The 24616-nt window shown below is 34.7% G+C and overlaps 1 protein-coding gene across 1 annotated transcript in view; it reads left to right on the top strand.

Moving 5' to 3' along the window:
- LOC138704813 (guanylate cyclase 32E) overlaps window positions 1-24616 on the top strand; it is a 786020-nt gene that overhangs the window by 480483 nt on the left and 280921 nt on the right. The window contains exon 6 of the mRNA XM_069833092.1: window positions 24356-24600. Coding sequence (XP_069689193.1) covers window positions 24356-24600 — 245 coding nt within the window. The remainder of the gene's footprint in view (window positions 1-24355; window positions 24601-24616) is intronic.

The raw sequence follows: 24616 nt of genomic DNA, 5'->3' as shown, positions 1-24616 counted from the left end.
AAACAATATATACGCATGGACAAACGTGCTTAAATAATTTTATGCTCGACCATGCCGAAATGTAGTAATTATACACCTGGTAGCAGACCGTTAATGTATGTCATTAAAGTACACCTACTCATTAAAGGTCAGGTCTTTCAGCCAATGACGACTCAGGTTACAACTGTTCAGCCAATGACATGTCAGCTTTCTACCGTTATAAAATCGCAAGTATCGATTATTCTCGGATATGCAATCGAAAGAGAATTAGCGAAAAGTCACGGAGGCTGGAAATCCAATACTGTCGCAGAAGGTTATGTTCTGTTACTATAATAATTAGCGTCAATTGTAAATAATATTCAAATAAATTCAATTTGTCATCTCGTTTTTCAATGTCTAATTTAATTTTAATGTTATCTCTGTAAGTTCTTATGGCCTAGCAAGGTCAATGTGAACATCTGTTCCTCGGAAAAAATCAATACTTTCGCGTCTGCGCACATCTCACAACATACGGGACATTGGCCAAGGTCAGATACAAAGAAAATTAATAATATCAAGTTAGAAATATGGTCGAGCATAAAAAGCTGTATGAAACTCGCCTATAATGGTAATTAAGAAGCTGGTATGAAAATTATGAAACTCGCTTGCGCTCGTTTCATAAATATCCATACTCGCTTCTTAATTACCTTCATTATAGGCTCGTTGCATAATGTACTAATATAAGATATTATTAAAAATGATGTATTATTGGTTCACATTTATTAAATTGATGAATATAACCTTTAAGTATTTAAATTACATAGTACTGTATTAACACAGTGTACAGTGACTGTATCTGAATATGAATGATGGGCAAGAGGTTAAAAGATCCTTTTTGCCAAGAGGCCTATTTCTTTAATCACATGAGTTTCGACGCCAAATTGTTTTCCGAAATTAACAAAAAATGTTGAAATTGTACATTTTGCACCAAATGAGGCCAAATACTTGTCCGAGTATTTTTTAAATTGTGTATTTAGTTTTGAAATAATCTACCGTTGGTTCGTAGATTTGTCTCTTCTTTGCATTAATCTCTTCAGGATGGTTATCAGCTGTAGACACCTAATATGGGGGAACGTGAGAATCCCGAGAAAATTCTCAACTGCAACACTTGATCGCCACAAGTGTCACTATGTAAAGATTAGTTGCATCTTCATTATCATAGCAATAATATTAGTCTTCACCTATCATAAAAATTAGTTATATCTCTGCAGTGCTTGGAAAAATGGCATAAGTCAGTTTCCACAAAAATATTTATTAATTTATTGACAATTTACGGAACATCTGCTCGCTTGGGAAAAGAGACATAAGTATTTCTCATAATTAGAATAATTCATACAGAAGAAAATCAAATCGACGTAAACCAGTGTGAAGACAGTTTTTTCCTTCTTCCGTAAAATTAACATTTTTTTGCTTTTCCCTAGCACTACAGAATCTTATAGCATTAATATGAGTTAGTATTAAGAATCATCACCTATCTTCAAAGATTAGTTTCATCTTCATTATTATAACATTATCAAGTATCACCACATATCTTAAATCATCGAAATTATATTAAATAACCATTTTCATTAACATAATCTGTCTTGAAAATAATTAGTTGTCATCATGATTACAGTAATATCAAAGCAACCATTATCTTCCTTAAAAACTAGTTATAATCTTGATGCTTACCATATTAAATATTCATTCTCGTCATGGTTATATTCTGCTTCAACATTGCTTGTTATCATTATTATAATAACATTAAAACAGTCAATATCGTCCCTAGGTATTGATTAAAATCATCATAATGATAACAATTCAAAGCAGTTATGACATCAGGCATTGGTTGCAATAATAATAATAATAATAATAATAATAATAATAATACAAGTGATAAATCCATATAATACTCCCTTAGTGTATTGTACAAATAATTTTTATTTGAAGTTGTTAGTAAAATTTTAAATCTGAAAAAAGTGATAATAATAATAATAATAATAATAATAATAATAATAATAGTAATAATGATTATTATTATTATATGAAAAAGTGTATTTATCATTTGTGTTGAAGGATTGTTATAATTGCCTAACATTAATAACAGTGATCATAATATGCTTCAATTATTATTAGTTATAATTACCACAATAATAACTGAAATAATGATATGAAAACAATGATCTTCAGTTATTAACTATGAATTAAGCATTTGGTTCGTTCGCTAGAAATTTTACCATAATTGGATACTTAGTAGTAGTAGAAAGGTGTGAAGTGCCAAATTTATTAGCAATATTTAATTAATAAATAACTTCTGTTCTTGAACAACTTTAATAATATATATTTTTTTAGAATTGAATTGATAGTACTTACGACAACATTTCACTAATCTTCATAGATAGTTTGATGATGCTCTAAAATTAACACACTGAGAGACAAACAAAACTTCACAATTTATGAAAGATGTGAAGTCTCATAAACATTTCGTAGGTACTGTGATCCATTTATTATCTACAGATCTGTTAATTTCTGCAAATACTTCTATTTAAAGTGATTTTGTGGACTGGAAGCAAATCAACCTCACCACTTGGAACTGAATATCATCGACTTTCATCATGATTATCATACGTTCTATGTTGATGCCGTTGTACTGGTATGGCAGTAAAGAGATCCAACAGAAATGTTGATAGTGTTGAATAATCTTTGTCATAGAACTTAGAAAATAAAGCTATTTTCTACTCAGGTGTCAGTTCACTGCATTTTCATGCCACTTACAAAAAAGAAAAAGGTGCTAATTTTATGATATTTCCCCCATTTTCTGAATTTTTAACACTAGGAATTGAAAAGTTTAAAACAAGCAACCAGCTGTGTCATCTAGAGGCAATATATTATGTTTCTATATGATCCATAGCCCTTCACTACCTACGTATTATGTTGTATATAAGATTTATCTACCCCAGGGCCGGGCAGCAAGAGCGGATTCTACTCTCTCACGGGGAGCCATATGATTTCTCTTCATCCCCTTTCTTCCCCGCCGAACACCGCGCAGCGTTGATTCCGTGACGGATGGATATTAAGCGTCCCCGTTTAGAGTCTGGATCCGCTCTCGATGCCCAGTCCTGATTTACCCTGATCCTCCTGTTTGTAGAAAACACCACGCTGTGTAATCAATAATGTATTTTGCCATAACTTCACTATTAACACGACAAATAAACAACGGTGGGAAATCAAAACGAATGACACATTGCACCTTTTTATGTGAGAGCCCTGGTAACTTTGCACCATTGCACTCTTTTGGTGTTCTTAATAAGACTCTACAATCTTCTGTGGACCCAGTCCTTTTGAAGTAATGTCCCTTCGCAATTTGCACCATTGTAGTGAAATATAATACTTTTTTTAATTTGGCACTTAGCACCTTTCTGCTGTTAAGTATCCAATTGTACATCAACTTTAGTTAATCACAAATAACTGAACTCCCAAGCAGTGGTCAGATGATATTTTAAGACAACGCAGAGAACAAGTAAGAAGGAGGGATGTACACGGTTTCAATGGGGAGGAGATAGATAAATCTTTCACTTTCCTGCCGGGAATTGAATCCGCGACTCTCACATATTATGTAGGTAGAAATGGTAGCGAAGGACTTAGCTGTAATGGTAGATTGAAAATAATCCCCCCATCCAACATATCGCCCTCCCTTTTTGCACATACTCATGTGTGGGGTGCTGTCTGTGACATCACATAAATCTGGTATCCACCTCCGACACTTTGTTAATTTCCGTTCCTCTGGAGAAATCTCATTAGTGCGCTCCATACCACTTGAGCTGCAGGCCTTATCAGGGTGCGGTTAGACCTGTTACCACTTTTGAACATAGTAATTGGACTCCCTGCGGGCTTCACTGGTTTGTGTTCCGTATTTTGTAGGGGAATATGCCTTTTTCAACATCCACTCTGCTTTTACAGAGGCGGTGCAGCGCTTGTCAACATCATTACTATCGTAAGAGTCTTGTAGGCCTGTAAGGAACGGCACAGTGAAGTTTTTAGTATTAAAGCCGATGTAACCACTTCCAGTGTTCAGAGTGTTCGGTGGCAGTTTATTGTGCAGTGATGAAGCGTTTCCTTCATGACTCATATACCGTAGTTTCCCCTAACTATGGTCCACATTTGTCACATTTTTCTTTGTATATTCAATACTATTCATCCAGATTAAGTGAAATTTTGGCTTCGGACTCTTGTAAGTGTATATTAAATTAAAAAATTGACATATGTGTTTGAAATTATTTAATTACAAGTGTTGAAAAAATAATAAGCATTGGTACATAGTTGTATTCTGAGTTGCCCAACTATGGTCCACTCATATATTCATGCTTGAAAACATGAATGGGCTATAACTGGATCTGTAATTATTCGTAAATGAATAAATTGAGTTTCTAATTTAAGGGTAGAAACATAATCTAGCACAGAAATATTAAAAATAAATTAAAAGTGCATGGATTCTTTTTATAAGTACACATTGCATAAACACACAATAAACAAGTGAAATCTGAAAGTCATTTTCCTGCAATAATGAACAACTACACTCACCGGCAAAAATACCGGGCCACCTAAAGTTTCTCAATTTTTTATGAGGTGAGAATCAGAAAACCCATTATGAAGTGAAGAAAACATTGCTTCCCAGAAAAAAAAACGTTTTTATTATCACTTGCGCTATTATTTTCAACGCCAAACAATGGATATAATTAAAAGATGTAAAAACTTACAAATTGTTTCAATTTTCCTTCCAAATGTTCAACTGATTTTGTGGCCACCCAGATGTTACTAATAGCGGATATTGCCTCCCCTCAGTAACTGCCGCTTCTTACTATACATGAAACAACAGCTCCATTATTCTTCACTTCCAAAACTTTCCATGGCCACAATTCTTCCTCATAAGTAACTACCATATAACTATGTGCCTTTAGATTTAATTTAAGAGATTTCGTCTTCTTTTCTATATCTGACTCACTGTCTGTAAATATGGAAAGTACACCGGAAACATAATCTGTATCCAATTCAATTTCATCGCTCTCATAGTCACTTACAGGGACGGTTGTGATCATTCTACCCTGAAGTTTTCGTTTTACCGAACCATTATCCGTGCTAGTACCATTGATGCTGGAACAGCCTGTTTCTTTATTTACTGAACTATAATGTTAAATTGTGTTTTACAATATACTGAGATACCGTATTTGCAGAAGTAAATAATCTAATTATTCACATTTCATTAAAACAAATATTTCAAAATGAAATACAACTATGGTCCACGAAGAATTGTGGTACATAGTTGAGGACTGATTTGTAGCCTTGAGGTTAAACATTTTTTACGCAGAGTCCTTAATCTCTGCCAGTCTAATTATTACGTGAAAGTAAACACTATATAGCCAGGTTTAATTGTACCAAAAATCATATATTTATAACGTACCAATTCTACAGAGGAGAGCTTAATAAAACAGAAAATCACAAACTGAATGATTTCGTGTCTTCACACATTCAATAGAACGATGCACACTGACCTTGTTAAGCATCCATATCATTGCCACGTGTAATGGTAGATAGAAGCATCTATGGGGAACATAATTCCATCACAGTGGCGCCTTAAATGGCAAACACCGAACTCTTGGGGGGACTAAGTAGTACATAATGCGTTTTGGACCATAGTTGGGTGCCTGGACCATAGTTATGGGAAATTATGGTACTTGTTAACTTTTTCATGTTCTCTCTCTTTTATTTTATTGCTGAAACTCGTGTTTATATTATCATACTCTTTCAACTACATTCCTTAATAAACAATATTTCTTTTATTTTGTGTTAGAAGAAAATACTGATATTTGACCATTTTTTAAATTAATTTATTTTTTTATCAGACAATCTATCAAAGGTAGAGAAGTGATCTTGCATCATATTGTAGATGTTACGTGCATAAATATACACAAAATACTTCATCACAGAATGTTGGATAGTTTTTTAGTTATGTGGGAAACGCTTCATCACTGCACAGTGAACTGAATTTTGAAAACAAAAATGTTAATAATTTTTTTGAATCGTAAAAATATTTTTTTTTTCATGTAGCAGAATGACAGTGTCTTACACATACTACTTTTCATTATTGTGCAAGATACAATAATGGAGGAAAAAATGTTGAATATTTCCAAACTTTTACTGTTGTAAGCTGTACCTAACGCCTTAAATAAGTGGAATATTACCAGAAATTTTATGCAATACAAAAATTAAAGTCTACATTCTCTGTTAATAAATGATGTAGGTATTGTTTGGAGACTTAAACTTCTATATTTGCATTCAGAATAAGTGCATTCAGCTAGCTTCTAGTTTACATCATCGTCTCTACAACTCTAGCAGTTTAAACAGTGTAAGATATGATGTAGCCGGATTCAGGAATATCGCTTCGTGCACTCCGTTCAATGTAAACTACGAGAACTGATATAGAAAGCTCATCCTGCCTGTGCTGTTATTTCTCAGAGTCCAATATACTGGTAGCAGAGGATACATATCAATAAATTGTGCAGTGGAACTAGTCTGTAAGCACTGCTCCGCATCTACTGTATATTGCCCGTCTCGGAGAATATTGAACAGGCAGAATGGACAAGAACTCATCGCGTGTGACACAACTCCGCCATCACGAAACGATGTCGATGTTAAGGTATACAGCATGACAGTGTTCTTACGGTCTTACTAATAAAAACTCTATATACAGACGTTTAACTGTCTTATACTTATACAATGAGTAGCTCATTTATACGTCGTGTGTAAATTCCTTACTAATAATCACTACATACGTCGCGTATAACAGTACAACTGTTACACAGCTACGTCATAGTTTCGTCATTACTTCGTTACGAAAGATAATAGAATATCTGAGGTTCTCTATTGCATCCGGTAGAGCGCTCTAGTGTGGCGTGTTAAGTATCGATAATACAACTGGCTCTAATCGATTACCATACTATATTTTGGTCAAAGAGTACAAGCTACAGTAATATTATTCTAATTATTCTGTGCTCTTTGGTTTGTTCTTCTTTGGTTACTAGGCAACCATCATCATAGAATGACAGTTGATACGAACAGCTGTTAGAGGGGCGGCCATTTTTTCTCTATATACAACGCTTAAACAAAGGGTTTCGTGTATATAACTACTACAAAGCAATTCCCATTGTATAGTTACAGGTTGTTTATACATCCATCGCTTCTGCATGGTTTATTAGTAAAGTTTTCTGTCTCAACTCTGCATAAGTCTAGTATAAAAACTATACACGGTTTATTAGTAAGACTGTTACTGTACTATTGTTCTTCCAACCCCTGCAATGGCAGAGTGGTCAGACCTCCGGCCTGTCACGCAGGTGACCGGCATTCGAGTCCCGGTCATGTCCGGAATTTTTCATTGAAAAATCCATATTGATACTTGTGGCGTACAAGGTCGTAGTTGGGGTTTTTCTCGGGATTCTCTCGTTTTTTTCTCATATTAGGCATCTAAATCATTCCGTCGTCATTTCTTCATTTCGTCATAATTTCATTCATAGCAATCCCCGATCGCAGGCTTGCGACACACGGACGGGAGCTGGCCTAAGAACGAGAGAGTTGCATGCTCGAAACCTGGGTATGTAGCGAACCTTAGTGTAGTCAACCGGTGTAGATTTTGAAATGCTTGAGAGTTAGCGCAATATACAGGGTGATTCGCGAGGATTTACCGCCACTTACGGAGCTTATTTCCAAAGACATTCTGAGCAAAAAAATGTCATGTAAACATGTCTACTAATCTCAATATTTTGAGAGTTACATTTATTTGAAGTTGTTTGTAAAATACTATTATTCTTCAGTTATTAGGGTAAAATAATATTACAGGTAAAGAATGAAGTATTCAGGAGTATAATTTATTTAATTAGCTAGTATTCTGAAGCTAAAACTGTGTTGTGAATTCCATAGCTGCTTCGTACAGAATTTTTTTCGATTTTTAATTACACAATCACATTTCTCTTACGCATTTGTCACAACAATTGTTACAAATCACGCCACTCTTGTAAATTCTTCAAGACTGTACATTAGGATGTATAATAAACCTTAAAAATAAAGTTCTTAAAATCGTATGATTTGTAATAATTTTTGTGATAAATGCGTAAAGTAATGTAATTCTTAGTCAAAAATTGGAAAACAAAATCTGTACAATGCAATTAAGAACACATTTTAAGCTTCAGAACACTAGCTAATTAAAGAAATGATACTTCTGAATAGTTCATTCTATTTGAATTTACACAAGTAAGGCCAAATTCAACAGTGTTCATAAATGAGATATTAAGCATACAAAGAAACAATTTATTACAGTTGTATGAACACTTTTAAATTAAAATTAATATAATCAGTTAAAAACCAGACATGTTTCGGAGGAATGCTCCTCCATCGAACATCTGTACCAGCGTCGTGGTATTGCCACTGAAGATGGAGAAGCATTCCTCCGAAACATGTCTGGTTTTTAACTGATTATATTAATTTTAATTTAAAAGTGTTCATACAACTGTAATAAATTATTTCTTTGTATGCTTAATAGTTCATTCTATATTTGCAATATTCTTTTATCTTTAAAACTAAAGAGAAAAAGATATCTCATTAACAACTTCAAATTAGTGTAACTTTGAAAATATTGAGATTAGGACACATGTTTATGACATTTTTTGTTCAGAATGTCTTCGAAAATAAGCTTAAGCACTCTTAAATGCCATCGATCTGGGCCGGGTCCGAACCCGTAACTTCGGGCACAGAAAGCCAGCACTGTGCCGACAACGCCACCCAGGCCGACAGCACAATAGATCGTATCAGGTCTCAGTGATGGACCATAGTGTCCTCCTCCAATAAATTCCATTCAATTCCATTGTCCTTCCAACATTTACAAAAAGAGAACAGTGAGCAAAAGTTGTTAATCTGAAAAGTAAAGAGTAAAATTTAATTTTCAGGAACTTTCTCATTATATTAATTTCAAAGTCATTAAGCATTAGCTTAACAGTTGTTTAATGCATAATGTCTTATATATTTATAAGATTTTATAGGACTATTTATTATTACTACCGTAAACTGGGGTGATCATGATCGCTGGGATAAACTTGGTCACAAAAAGAAATAATTTAAGTGATGATATCAGCCCTGATTGTGACTTAGAATTATAAAAAAAAATGCTTAAAGAACGGAGAAATAACACTGAACTTTAAAAATGTATGAAGTACGTCTCATATCATGATTTGAATATTTTCTTTTTGTAGCCAAGTTTACCCTAGTGGTCAAGTTTACTCCAGTTTACGATACCTAAATGTTTTTCTGTTACTATAGTGAAACGTGCTTCTCTCGTTAAAGCGAAAGAGTTTTAATGATATTATATTCATTTTTATAAAAAAAATTGCGATTCGCACTCTTTTACTTCATTAGGCTACAGGAAATACAGTTTAAGGTAAGGGAGTAGTGCATAAGAGCACTTCATTCGTTTTGTTAAAGTGGTTAAATGAAGGTCACACTACCCTGAGAGACAAAATATATCGGTCGCGTCAAGGCTGTTGTTTTCTGACTTTGAAGACGGGGATGTAGGAACTGCATTTAAAGAAGAACTACCAGTAACACATTGTCTCTCTCACTTGTTTCTAGTCACTCTGCAATGCTCAGTTAATGATGAACCAATCTCGACAACTGTACTTGTTTTAAATACCTACACAAGTCTAATGACGATGTGGTGTAGTCACATAAACTATAAATGTTAGGGTTCGTTCGGAACCTAAGTCCCGAAATGATGACTCGAAGAAATTGTAGAGTATATTTATTATAATATATACAAAATACAAATACTGAGCTCAACTGTAGAGCTCCCAGTAGCAAAAGGCACCTCTGGTAATGAATTCCATGCTTATATTATCCGAGGAAATGAAAAACTCCACCCTATGAGGTCATCGGCAGCCAATTAGATTGAGAACCATATGGTCATTACCTCCCCATGAGGTCATTAGCATCCAATTAGGGGTAGATGTATTTTTAACCATGAGGTCATGAATAGCCAATAGTAGGCATGTATGGATAATATCTTTTAAGTTTATCACATGAGTGCTGCTTACTCTGACCATCTTACTTGTGATGAGAGAGTTAATGTTATTGTGGCCCTCTGCGCGTGATTTAAGATTGTTTATACACGTGCACTACAGACTACTCATGCGGGCGACTTCATTTCCTCGTGATATTGATACAACTAGACTCAGCTTGTTCCATGAACATAATACAGATTAATAATATATAATATTAATTCTAAATACAATATTAATTCGATAGATAGGTAATCATATCTGGTTATGCCTCTATATGTGACAACGAGTTCATATTTTCCGCCAGTTAACAAAAATATTCAGAATTGCAAATTTATTTAAGAGGATTATCACATGTTATGAAAAGTGGATCATGTTACCTCATCCAAAAGTACCATGTAACCCACTAGCGCAAGACATATTTTGACAGAACTACATGAAGTACATGACTGTTTTGTGTGTTTAGTGCAAATTTAAAGATGTACTTCACTTTGAACTTACACAAGATGTTAAGATCTTTGATTTCTATCTAACGTATAATCCTTAACTTACTGGGAACTCTGTAGTTCAGCGTTTCTCAAATTGAAGGTCGTAGTACAATTTCAAAAGGATCGGGAAGTAAAAATAACTTAACATGTAACCAAAGGAATAAAATATACTTTCCTAATATCCAGAAAAATATAAAATTGAAACATTTACTGAAGTCTTATAAATGTATAATAATTAGATGCAGAATTGTTAAAACGCTAAGTAGACTGCTGAAAACTACAATCAGAGGCTAATTTTAAGTGTGATCGAGGCATTTGTTTTTCATTGAAAAGTAGTATGTTCATATCGTGGATTCACATTAGATCCACAGAAAACCTAATTGTTTTCAAGCGATAACGGTCGAAACCTGTATCTAAGGTAGCTTTCAATGATTCCATTGACGAAATGTCCCTCTTGTATGTGTGAAACATTGTGAAAGTCGGTAATATTTCCAACCTTTCTATAACTGAATTTTCCTATTCGCTTCGAAAGGCAGGCTAAATCTTATTTAACTCTTCCAACATATACCGTATTCCTGTTTTTTTTATGAGATGGGACATGACAGTTAAGCGGCTGAGCTTGGAACTACAGCGCTATGTTGCCAATATGGACTACCAACTAAATAAACAGAAACTTATTTTATGTTCTCTTATTTGTTAGCGCTTCATATACTGGATTGATGTTAAAGAAATTTACATACGTTTATACAGAGTAATGCGTCAGGAATGACCTGCGCTTTAGGATCAGTTCTTCGGGTAACTTTGGGCAAGAAATGTCATATGAACATGAGTCCAGTTATCATTCATTTCTTATTTATTTATAAAAAAATAACCATGTAATATTGCGAACCGGGCTTATAACTTATATGTGCCTTAAAAAACAATTGACCTGTACTAAGGGAAGTGGTGTTCCACTGTAATGTGATGTACAGAGAGAATGGTAGGATAGTTCAGGTCTAGTGAGTTGCTGTGCGTGCCTAGCTACGATATGCTACGCGACCGATTCACAACCGCGCGATCTAGTGCATTAAAGTGAAAGGAATATTTGAAAAACAGCTTTCAGACTGAGATATTCTTATTTTTTGTTTAATATAGTACTTTTTAATGAACTTTCGGTGTATTTAAATTTATTCTTCTCACAATCGCCTCTGTTTTCTCAGGATTAAAACATCTGTAGCTCCTGATCTATGTGTATTGTTTATATGACATTTTTCTTAAAATTACCAGTAGATATCATTCCTGAAGTTCAGCTCATAGTTTATGAATCTTCCTGTATAAGCGTAGAAAAGTTACCCGATACGATTTTTGTGGAATCATTGTTACAAAAACTTTGCATTTTAGTTTAAACTGTGGAAATTATTTTCATTATTTAGAGCGATTCTGAAATAATTCAACACATTCGTAGGTAGAAATAAAGGAATATTATAAAATCCACATGTCCGGACAGCACTTCTTTGAAGTGTTAAGCATTAAAAGTCCGAATGGAATGGAATGGAAATTTTGGGACGGGACACTATAACCTGTCGACTTTTTACAATCTGTTGTGCTAACCGTCAAGCTAGGTGCATTCCCACACTGGCTACTAAGGTTTGCTGGGTACCCAGGTTTCGAGTAAGCCACTCTACTCGTCCCTAGGCCAGCCCCCTTCGTGCGTCGCCAGCCTGCGTTGGAGGAATACTTTGGAATGATGAAATAGAGAAATGTGACGGAATGATATACATGGTTATGTGGGATAACGGGAGAAACTTCAGGAAAATTCCAACTGCGACCTTGTCCACCGCAAGTTTCACTATATGGATTTTATAATGAAAAATTCCGAGCCTGAAGGTTGCAGTTGCACGAACTGTTTTCAGGAACACTAACTTGGCTTGTAACTAACCGTGGTCAATTTATACTACACTTAGTGTGCGCAACCGTATATGATTTTGGATCTTAGGTAGATGTAGCCATGGAAGTCGAAAAATTCCTAAAATTTAGCGAATTTTCATTTTTTTAATTTTTTCCTCTAAAATCTGCAATATTAACTTCTTAAATATAAAAAATATTTTGCGTAAATCCCTTGTTCTCTAAGAGTTGACCTTAATACTTAAAATCGTCAGTAGATTATTATTACTATCAATGTTTGTCCAATAGCTCCACAAGCAACTAGGCCTATATACTATAAAATTGATACAATCACTTTTTCTCCGATTGGCTGAGCTAAAAAGTATCAGTTTTATATCTGCTTGAAATCATTATCATGTTTACTGCAGTTATCAGTTACGTTTTATTTACTGTTATTCATAGCTTATGTCATGTATATAGACCCCTAACATACCGTTCAGTGTACATATTTAAATGTTGCAGGAAATTGTATTTAGTTATCCTCATTCCTATATAATGTAGGCATTACATTTAATCACAAGAATTTCCCCAAATTCTCTGTTCCAGATCTGCCTTGAATGTCGTTTTGTGCAGTAAATCTACGCCATAAGAGATAAAACTGTACTATTTATACTGATTATCTTTTGTTATTGTTAAATAGTATTTTCCCATACAATTGATAATATCTATACTGTGAAATTTTAGTGAACAGCTTCTAATATTATGCATTCTAAGTAAACGTTTGTGATAATACTTTTCAAGCATTTGTTTTCATATTTTGTGCTGTCTTGTGTACAAACTGCTAGAGGCAGTGATTTATTGAGAATGTATTCCATTATCAAATAAATTTTCAGTCTAATTGTCCTTAGAATGAAATTCTGTGAGTGATTTCCTATATTAGTGATTCATCACTGTGAACATCACGATTTGCATTAGGCATAATTCTTTTGTGGCTCTAGAGACACTGGTTAACACACCTCTGATCTCAATCAATCTCTTCTTCCTTTTGCTGTATATGACAACATATGTATTTTGTTTGATATATCCTTTGTATGACATTCTATTCATGTGGTTTATTTAGTTGTTTCCTTTTATTGAGCTTTTACATTCAATTTGCGTGTAATATAATTTTTTTTTCTACTGCTAATAATTATCTTCTGTTATATAGCCAACATAGTATCTCAGGAGACTCATTCAAACACACTTGTGTTATTTTTTGTGCTTATTCAGTTGTTATAATTAACATGACTACAGTCCGGAAGACAGAGCAATTGTTTCATTAATTTTAATTTAATTTATTTTCTAATTTTATTCCCTTACTTCCTTTTGATTTTGACATATGAAATTAAAATTCACTACTAACTCATTAATAACCCATTAATTTACAGAAACCTACTGTACATAAAGACTTTAATAGTTTTCTTAAATAATAGAGAGTACTTGACTTGACGTCGTTCACCTAAGCGTCTCTCTTCTATGAGAGAAGCTTCGAAGCTATAGTTCCTTTGTCGTAGTAGATATTGCCCTCGGTGCATCATAGGATACGAAATACATACATAACACAACATAAATATGATTACTAGAATAATAATGGAATTTTGGTAGGGAAGTGGGAATACCCCGCGAAAATCTACCGAACACTATCGTTTTCCTTCACAATTTCCCGCCGAGTTTCGAGCCCGGGTTATCAGCGTCATAACATTTTGCAGTCGTCTTCGTAAAGACCGCAATATTACATAATTCGTGGCAAATTTGTAAAGATTTCATCATTCGTGACTTAATACTGTCTCGCGTTCACTTGATGTTATTGATTTTTTTCTAGATATTGAAGTCACAACTTAATTGCAGTCGTATTTTTGGGGCCTTTGCCCTGCTGAATTTGATAGTACGATCCTAATCCGATTTCTGTAGTACTCTGTTGAACATTTTGTTCCATAATAGGCCTATTAAGGTAGCCATCGTGGTTTATTTTGGTTTCTATAAAATCAAGGTTCCTTCACCATTAGTAGGCATACAGCCAAAAATGATCATGTATTTATAATGGAATACAGATTTTGCTTTTTTCGGTTTTCACTCTGTACCTTCTGAAATTTCGTCCATTAAGAACGAATACGAGTATATAACATTTATTTCAATAATAAAATTAGAGATGACTGATTTCCAAAACTTGTCGATGAAGTTTACATGCATGCTTTCGAAAAATCTAATCTCTTGCGTCGATTTACCTTCCTGATTCATGGTTTTACGAGTTATTCTATCTCGATTACCATTTATTCTGAGCTTAACGAATCGTTTCAGAAGAAAGAGGTGGATCAAGTGTGTCATTCACTTCGGATATTGAACAGTGAGTCATATGGGACTCTGGAAAACACTGACTCTTTTTTTCATTATTTTTTATACTTCAACCTCTCTGTTTTCATTCTGCATTCATATGTTATCTGTTAAGCAACCCATTTATTGTAGAATGTATTCTTCCATAAATATCATTAAGTTTCTCAAGTGATTTACCTCTTAAAATCAAGTAGTATTTAATTTGCATCTCTGCAAGGAAGTTATCTTCTTTTGATCATACTTACTAGACCTATAATACAGAAATAAACATTTGATTCTGATGTTACACATACTGAAGATTATCGCAGAACACTTGTTCCTTTTCGCAGATAAGAGAAGATTGAGTTTTTTCTTAATGCTAATTTTTGAAGATATATTTTCCCATGGAGTATATTTATTGAGGTAAAATCTTCCCCACGTGATTAATCTTAACGATTTGGGCTTCTAGAATGATTTATGTATGATCAAGTATGAAATTCACTGTATATTAACGTCGAACTACAATGATATGTAGGCTATATATCCGGTTTTGTATAAAGCGCTCATGTAGCACAAACATGGCTTGTAACATACCAAATTGACCAATCACAAAACGAGAATTGGCATAGATACAGAGTGCTGGAGGGGTCTTGGTAACCTTTCGTTTCACTTCACACGAGTTACAGTGTAGCGGAGGTTGTTATCACAGAACGAGTGTTTTGATGCTAGAATTGCAGTTTGCTTGATTACGTTTTAAATTATATATTCGTATCAATACAGGGTGTTTAAAAATACGGGGCATAATTTCAGGTATGTATTTCCCACATGTAGACAATCAAAATAGTTCATTACTACATGTGTCCGGAAATGCTTCATTTCCGAGTTATGGCCTTCATAACATTGAAATTCACCGGAACGTTTTTCTTTCCGCAGATCGTTGTCATTACAGAAGATGTTCAAAATGTCCACCTCCTGCTTGAATACAGACCTCACATCGATGTCTCATTGACCTGCGAACACGATCCCAAACTCCAGGAGTATTGCGTATGTCCTCAGAACATGCCACAATTCGATTCCGAAGGGATTCCAAATCAGGCACCGGAGACGAATAAACCAATGATTTTAAATGGCCCCACAAGTAGAAATCGAGAGGGTTCAGATCAGGTGAGCGTGGAGGCCAAGCAATTGGGCCATCTCTACCTATCCATCGATCAGGAAACCTTCGATCCAAGTACCGGCGAGCAGTACGACTGAAGTGTGCAGGAGCGCCATCATGCAAGAAGTGAATGTGTTGACGATTGATCAGTGGAGTGTCTTCTAAAACATGAGGTATTGTGTTTTCCAGGAAGTTTGTGTACCCCTGCCCCGTAAGTCTGTTTACAAGTACATGGGATCCAACTAATCGATCACCAATGATACCGGCCCACATATTGAGGGAGAACCGCATCTGGTGATGAGATAGATGGAACAGTTGCAAGTGGGTTTTCATACGCCCTTACATGCTGATTGTGGAAATTTGTTATGCCATCTCGTGTGAACTGTGCTTCATCTGTAAATAATACTAAGGCAGGAAGGTTCGGATTTACACCACACTGCTGCAAGAACCACTGACAGAACCTAACTCGTCGTGCAGGGTAATCTACTGGTGACAGGGCCTGTACACGTTGCAAATGATAAGGATACAATTGATACTCTTTCAACAGTCTCCAGAGAGTCGTATGAGGAACATTGACTTGCAACGCTATCCTTCGTGTGCTGATAGAAGGAGTCATGTTCACAGCCTCCAGAATCTCCTCGTGTACTTCTGGAGTTGTAGATCTTGGTCGTCCCCTTCCCAAACCAGGAGAGTTAAATTTTCCATACTCGCACAGACGGTAATGGAGACGTACAAATGTCTTCCGATCTGGACATTGTCGCTGTGGGTACCTCTCCTGGTACAAACGACGAGCCAGCGCAGCATTGCCGTCCGCCTTACCGTACATGAAGTGTATCTCTGCCAGCTCTTGATTTGAATACATGTCGCACAGTCTAACGCCTACACAACACTGAATGTAACCTTCGTCTCGGAATGAACTGTCAGAGTGCCCTCTTAATGTCTCCTTTGACGACAATGACCTGCGGAAAGAAAAACGTTCCGGTGAATTTCAATGTTGTGAAGGCCATAACTCGGAAATAAAGCATTTCCGGACACATGTTGCAATGAACTATTTTGATTGTCTACATGTGGGAAATACATACCTGAAATTATGCCCCGTATTTTTTAAACACTCTGTATATTGAAAACAAAGCGGGATCGAAGTTTCACCAAGTTCTCTTTGTTAACTGTGTTACACACGCTGATGGACAACGCTTGAATCTACGTGCTGTAAGTGTATAAATTTAGGCATTATAGTAAAATAAATGATATTAGAATGCTCAGAGATGTTATAATCTTCGTTGCATTGCATTTGGCTGTTTCGACAAATTAAGAAATTTTTCAAGGTCCGAGCATAGCCTGTTGACGATAGAGACGAAAGTTATTGGTGAATATTTGGAAAAATAACAAGTAAACAGTGAATATTTCGTGGTGATGATAATAATAATAGTAATAATAATAATAATGCTTTTATCCCACCTAATTATTTTTTTTAACTTGTTAACTTGTGTAACGTAACATTTCAGTTACTAATTCCTTCATGAGTTTGAAATTGTTTAAATAAACTTAAAATTTAATTTTTTGTGAACTTTTGCGTATTCAGTTTTCTCTTTGTTCTAGTTTGCGCCATTGATACGCAATATTTTACATTCATTCTCACTACTAATATTTGATTTCCTTGAAATTCTTTATTCCCCATAGATACACAAGATTCAATTTCGGGCTTTTCTTTCATTAAATTTATTGTCTCTGGGTCGATATCATGCAATAATAATGGTGTATATAATATTACATTATAGCAGTTTTAAAGAGTATCTGTTTCAGTTTAGTTTTGTAAGAAATTACTTTTTTGCTTAAATTAGCGCTTAGTCTTCTTCACTTCACTTCCGGCTTAAGCGACACTACTTTGTCATAAATTCAATATTAAAAGGATCCTTGTCAAATAGCATAGTGCTTGATACTATTGAATGCATTTCAGTAGTTAAAACTTTCTAACAATTGTTAAAAATCTAATAAGTTGAAAAAATCTAATGCAGTATTTCTTAAATTTAATGCAGTACTATTTTTCATCCACACTTCACCGAAACGGAGAGGAGACTGAAGTTTCCTTCACTTCACTTCACTGCGTTTTTATTTAATGGCGCTACTGCTAACCAATCCGGTCGAGCCTCTGCGTCGTAGCGTGTCGTTGAAAAATTCGTTTTCAAGTAGTAATCTTGTCGAAACGTTGAATGTATTTCCGCGTTTTACATTCGTTTTCGTAATTAAGTTACTTCAAATTCAATTCTATTGTGTTCGTAGTACCGTAGTACCGAAGTACCTGAGGTGACTAACAAAGTAATATCTTAGGTGAATAATGGATGATGGTTGATGATGATGAACACGTCTGCACTTCACGGAAACAGACGGATGAATGGAAGTTTCCTTCGTACTCCGTTTATGCACCATCAACTGTCTCACAGCTCTTTCCTCAGTCATACCAACATAACTTAGTTGACATAAGGAAAGTTTCACACTAGTTTACATCCATCCTATGCCTTGCATATACGAATCTGTGACAGGTTAGGTCAGATTAGGTTAATTTAGGTTTTTATTATGTCTTGCATATAGGCCTACTTACGTACGAATCTGTGCAGGATTTTCAAGCGCTGAGCAAAGTCTGATGATTTTTATTTAGTGATGTTGTCAGTACTGCCCTGTCAGTGGCTACCATAATGGTGGACGTACAAACGAAGTCACATTATGGATTCTGTCCGTTTATTTCATTATTTTTGTTGTTATTTACTATTTTGCAGTGGTTATCGAATTAATACAAGTTTTGCGTTCTTCACATTGCATCGTACCCTGTGTTTTATGTCTCTACATGTTATGTTCCGGCACTAGAAACCACAACGTTTATATTTCCATTACCACGCACCTCTCATTTCAGACGTAATATACTACATTTCAGAACAATTTCATTTTCTTCAAATACATTCGTATAAAATCCTTAAATTTTCAAATCCATCTCCACAAAAAAAAAAAAAAATGCCTTACAAATTCAACCATTTTCACTTATAAAATCATCGGAACTAACTCACCGCTAGTTTTACTTTTCAAAGAGTTACTTTGTTCATTAACGTCTTTTACATCAATTATTTAATTTCTAAATTGTATTTACCAAAGAAAGCCGTAATTTTATTGAATATTAAATGCTCTTTATCAACACAATAAGTTGTATATTTTCAGCCAATAATAATAATAATAATAATAATAATAATAATAATAATAATAATAATTTGCATGGGACCTGCCTGCGCTGGGCTAGTTGAGTTGGGAAGGCTACTCATGACAGCGTAATGTTCTCGTTTTAACACAAGCCTGCTGGTGGAAAGTTACGGGCTTCTCATGCTACTTTGCAGGGGAGGCATGAAAGTAGAGCTCCATGTTTTCATGACCTTGAAAATAGAATGAGATGGTATGAGCCTTTTTTTACTACTGAGAAAGGTCCGACACTTAATTTTATAGAAGACTGAGTGGATCGTTCTATATATATTTGACAACAAGAAAATTTACGTCACCATTCGAGATTGAACCCGGGATATTGCAGCTCTACCAAACGAGGTACCTCATCTCAGAGAGAAATCGATAAAAGTAACCTTTCATCGGAAGTAAGTTGATATTAATCTTTACTTATTTAGAATGCAAATTCGTTACTACAGCAAGTGAATTCCTGCATTTGATAGAATCTATTTCTTCGGAAACGCAATGTACTAGATATGCGAGCAATTGAAATTACTAAATTAATTTTGAAAATTTCCACACTAGCCTAAATTATGCGCACATACTCAAAATTTCTTGATATGACGCGAAGCATTGACTTAAAATCTAAATGAAGATAAAACATTTGAACCTAAGAACATATGGATATGTTGTGCAAGAATCACGCTAGTTACAGTGTGGCTGCACATTATTTTCATATCTATGATTTTCATTCTTTAATACTAGATGACGTATTATTAATTCATGTCAACGAAAGAACTGATATCGCCTGTTCATGGTAAGTAGGCTACTCATAAATGAGGACATGTTGTGTTAGAAAAACTGGAAAACTAAAAGAAAATTCTTCATTGTTATATATTGGTTGAATTTTTCAAGGTCGGATTCGGGATGGATTTTTGCACTTAGGTTTGAGGTTTGTTTTAGCCATAATGTGGCATATACATGTGAAGGTAGTCCAAGACTATAGTTACTAGATTTTTTAAGAAAAAAAAAAGATTTTTACAAAAAAAAAAAAGAAAGAAAGAAAATGTATGCGAACTTCAGAGCATGTAATAAAATTGATTGCTTTTTGTTTATGGTGTAAGATCGTTACAATTCTCTACTAGGTAGAGTTTTATAACAATTTCCTTAGGGGCGATGTCAGTGAAAATGGTAAAAAAATATTGCAAAAAAATGTTTTATTTATAATACATAGTTTCAAGAGCCTTTCCTCAAAACTTGATTAACTTTGTCTACATTTCCCCGCAACTTATATTTTTCAGTACTTACGTGCCTCTTCTCACGAACCATTTTAGGTAATTGGATGAAACTTTGCATGCTAGATTTTATTGAGTAGATTCACTTTATCTTGCAAAGAAATTGTGAAAGATGCTTTATTTTATTTTTTATATTACAAAGAAAACTCATTTGTAATTAGACTTTTAATCAAAATTAAACATTTTATTAAAAAAATAAAAGAGGAATATGGCAAAATCTCTGCATAATATGTTATATTTGTGTTCTCTTGCTAAGCATACAAAATTTAAGATTGTTTCATTAAACAATTTTGATAAAGAAGTAAATATTTATAGTAAAGCGTGATTTTTTAAATTAGAATATTAAAAACTTGGTGTATAGAAATTAAAAAAAAATATAGACTACTACCACACAATTACAAATTAGTTTGGAAAATAAATAGTTCTATATGCAACATATTATAAGATATTAATGATTTTATGAAACCTTGCATTGTGGTCTACGTCTCCCCTTACATAATGCGAACACATAAAGCAATATAAAAATAAATCTCTGTATATAGGCATAATAGATTCCATGTTGAAAATAACTATACTGCGGAGAAGAAACGTAGATAGCCCTCAAATTAAGAAACACGTATTTTAAGGGGGGGCGGGAAACTTGAAAATACATTAAAAACGTACAATCTAGTAACCCTATCCAAGCCTGAAGGTGTCTGGATGACATTCGTGAATCCGACGCTGACAGGTAGGCCATCCTAGCTCTGTCCTGCCAGAGCCAGGTCCATTTCTCAGACGAGTGCCTGATAAGATCCAGGACTCAAAGCCCCAAGCCCTTCCATCGGAAACCCGAATTACCCCAAAGAATTCGCCCAGCCTATTTATAGTTACGGTACTGCAGATTATACAGAGTGATTTATATAGAACTGACACATTTCTTTCATTAATTGTTTCAAAACGAATTGTGCTAGCGACAACTTATTATACCTAAAATGTAGAGGAATTTTGGGAGATTATTTACCTCTATAGCAAAAGAAGTCCGGCGTTGTCAAATCCGGAGATCTCGGTGGCCACAGGTTCCTGGAAATTATTCGGTCGTCAACCTTATCTGGTTCCTGTAGCTGATGAACAACCGTAACCCTATATGGCTTTAGGCCTGCACTTTTCGCAGCTCTCTGACACATTGAGTAGGTGTACCCTTCTCCTGCGACAAACGTCTTAATGATTTTTTGGGTGACTGCTCCAGTCGTGCTCGTACGTCAACAACAACCGTGGGAAGCCTAGATGAACGATGCTTGCCCTTTTCACTCACCAGAGATCCAGTTGTTTCCAATTTGTTTACCAGTCCCAGTATTGTGTTTCTTTTGGGAGGATTGCGAACACCAAATTCTCTCTAGTATGCCCTTTGAGTAGCTGTAATTGAATTCGTAATCCAGTATTGCTTCACAAGGAAGAGTCGTTGATTTAATGTGTACTGCATTTTCACGTTGACACAAAATGTCGAAAACAGTTGCCAACAATAGAAATAAAACATAAACATCTGCGCATCTAGTGCTGCCAACAATAGGAATAAAATATAAACATCTGCGCATCTAGTGACAAGGAATCGAAACTCCAGAACATTCTCCTTAATTTGGTGCTAAAATTGGGTCATTGAATGAATTTCCAACGGAATAATTAACGAAAGAAATGTGTCAGTTCTATATAAATCACTCTGTATATGAAATTAGTATAAGATGGAGTGTATTGGTGAAATGATAGAGGGAACGGGAATACCTCAAGAAAAACTCTCTCCGTCTGATTTGTCCACCACAATTTTCATCACGACGTACACGGGAATCGAACTCCGACCTTCTGTGTGCAAGATCAGTGAGCGTTAGATCGTCAGCCATAGACGCGGCATTGTATATTACTTGCATTACTTCACTTCACTTCCGAATTAACGACACTTCTGCTAATGAACATGGCGACTGTTCTAATTCAATATTGAAAAAATCCTCGTTAGTAACGTACTTGATATTAACAAAAGTGACCTGGATTTCTGTAGTAAAAATAATCTAATTAACAACGTATTAGTCGAATTACTGTCAGTACACTTATAATACTCGTAGTTAAAACTTCATCTCGATTAATAAATTGTTAAATATCTAATATATTGAAATAATATCTACTGTAATAATGCCTAACTTTCTCACGAACGGACTTAATTTAAATGCAAGTAAATCGCAAGTTATCTTAATAGAACATCAAAGATCGAAGTGTGACAATCAAAATTTGCCACCGATATTATTGTAAATAATACTACTATCACAGTCTACTATACACAGTCACGAAGCTTAAGTTGTGAGGATGCTAGAAACAATAGACTGTGCCGGTACTATTTCACATTGTCTGTAATGAGGCGATATTAGCGATCCTAGTGGTGAGCAACTATCTATGGATGCTGATTTACTACGTATTGAGCTTCGTGACTATATACTAGACTGTGCTACTATTCCATACAGCTCGACTGTGAAGAACCTTGGCATTTATATGGATTGTCACCTGGAATGAAATGAACAAGTGAATCACACTTCTAAAAAAATGTTCTATTATTCACTCATTAAAGCAAATGAAGCACTTTCTTCCTGATAAATTAAAATTAATCCTTGTACAAACACTCGTGATGCCACAGTTTGACTACTGCGATATTATATTAAGTAACCTAAATGCAAATTTGAGCAGCAGGCTACAACATGTGCATAATGCGTGCGTCCGTTATATTTGCAATATTCGTAAGTATGATCATGTTTCCCCGTCTTTCCAAAATCTGTCTTGGCTAAGGCTAAGTAATCGACGAGCTCTGCATTCTCTTATTTTAAATTCTGCGAACAGCTATACCAATCTATTTGGCTTCTCACTTTTAAAATTTATCCGCATATCGTCAGCTAAGCACCAGGTTTCATCATAATAATTTACTCATTATACCTTACAACAGGACATCTTTATATTTTTCATCTTATACAGTTTCAGTTGCTAGAAATTGGAACTCGCTTCCGAGTGATGTAAGGGGTTGTTGGACAGAAACTTCATTTAGGTCGAAATTACATAAATTTTTATTTAACAGATTAATTACTGATTAATATTTGTTACTTATAATGAAACTAACATCTGTCGATTTTTATTATTACCATTAATTTCTCTAAATAGAATACAAAACCTGTAATAGCAAAATTTCATTACATTAATATTCTCATTATATAAATATATTTTAGATTTAGGTTTTTTGTCCCTGTAACATAGTTCTAGTAAACTTATATTAAATTAATTCTTATCATTTTACTACCTATCTCAACTTAATTATAATTGATTGAATTAAATTAGCTCATAAATTAGGTTATTATTTATCTCATAGGTTTGTCTAAATTTAAATAAACATATACTAGTCGTTAAAACTTAACTGAAGAATATTGCTGGAGAATCTTTTAAGTGTAGTGAATTATTCGTAATTTAAATATGTATTGTATTTATTAAGGCTGATTGAATGGAAGAGAAGGTCTTATGGCCTTAACTCTGCCAGCAAAACTAAGCCTTCTATTCTATTCTGTTCATCGGAACGGATGCTAGATAATAACGACACTTCTCTCTCCGAAACAGATGCTAGAATAATTACTTGCATCGTACTTCAATGTATAAAAGGTAATCTTTTTTAAACAAAAACATAGTGCAGATAGCTATATCTACATAGAATATTAATACACAGCATTAGAAACGCTATAAGAAATCCATGTTGTATAGAGAAGATTATATACGCCTTTGATGTTATGTATAATGGTGGTTTCAAAGACCCAGACAGTAGCAGAGGATCTATTCTCAGTACAGAATAATGTAATCTTACACCAGATTCAATGTTTATTGCTGAATGGCCACTCGTATGTGTCTGTGTGGCAGGTGAATACTGGGTGGTGGGAGTGGATACGGAGCAATACGATCCCGCCAACCCTGAGAAGTACCTGAAGGCTCTACTGGGTGATCAACCAAACCTCGTAGCTCAAAGAGCCTTCCGTTCCTACCTGGGGGTCGTGCCTTCACCGCCCGTCGGATTCGAGAACTTCAGTGCGCAAGTCAATCTCTACATGGAGAAGTCTCCGTTCAACTTCCCGAATCCTCTCAACCACTTCGGCGCTTACAAGACGGTAAGAGTTTAAAAAT

Source organism: Periplaneta americana, chromosome 8 (assembly GCF_040183065.1).
Source record: "Periplaneta americana isolate PAMFEO1 chromosome 8, P.americana_PAMFEO1_priV1, whole genome shotgun sequence".
NCBI classification, from domain to species: Eukaryota; Metazoa; Arthropoda; class Insecta; order Blattodea; family Blattidae; genus Periplaneta; species Periplaneta americana.
This window is presented reverse-complemented; position numbering and strand designations above follow the sequence as displayed.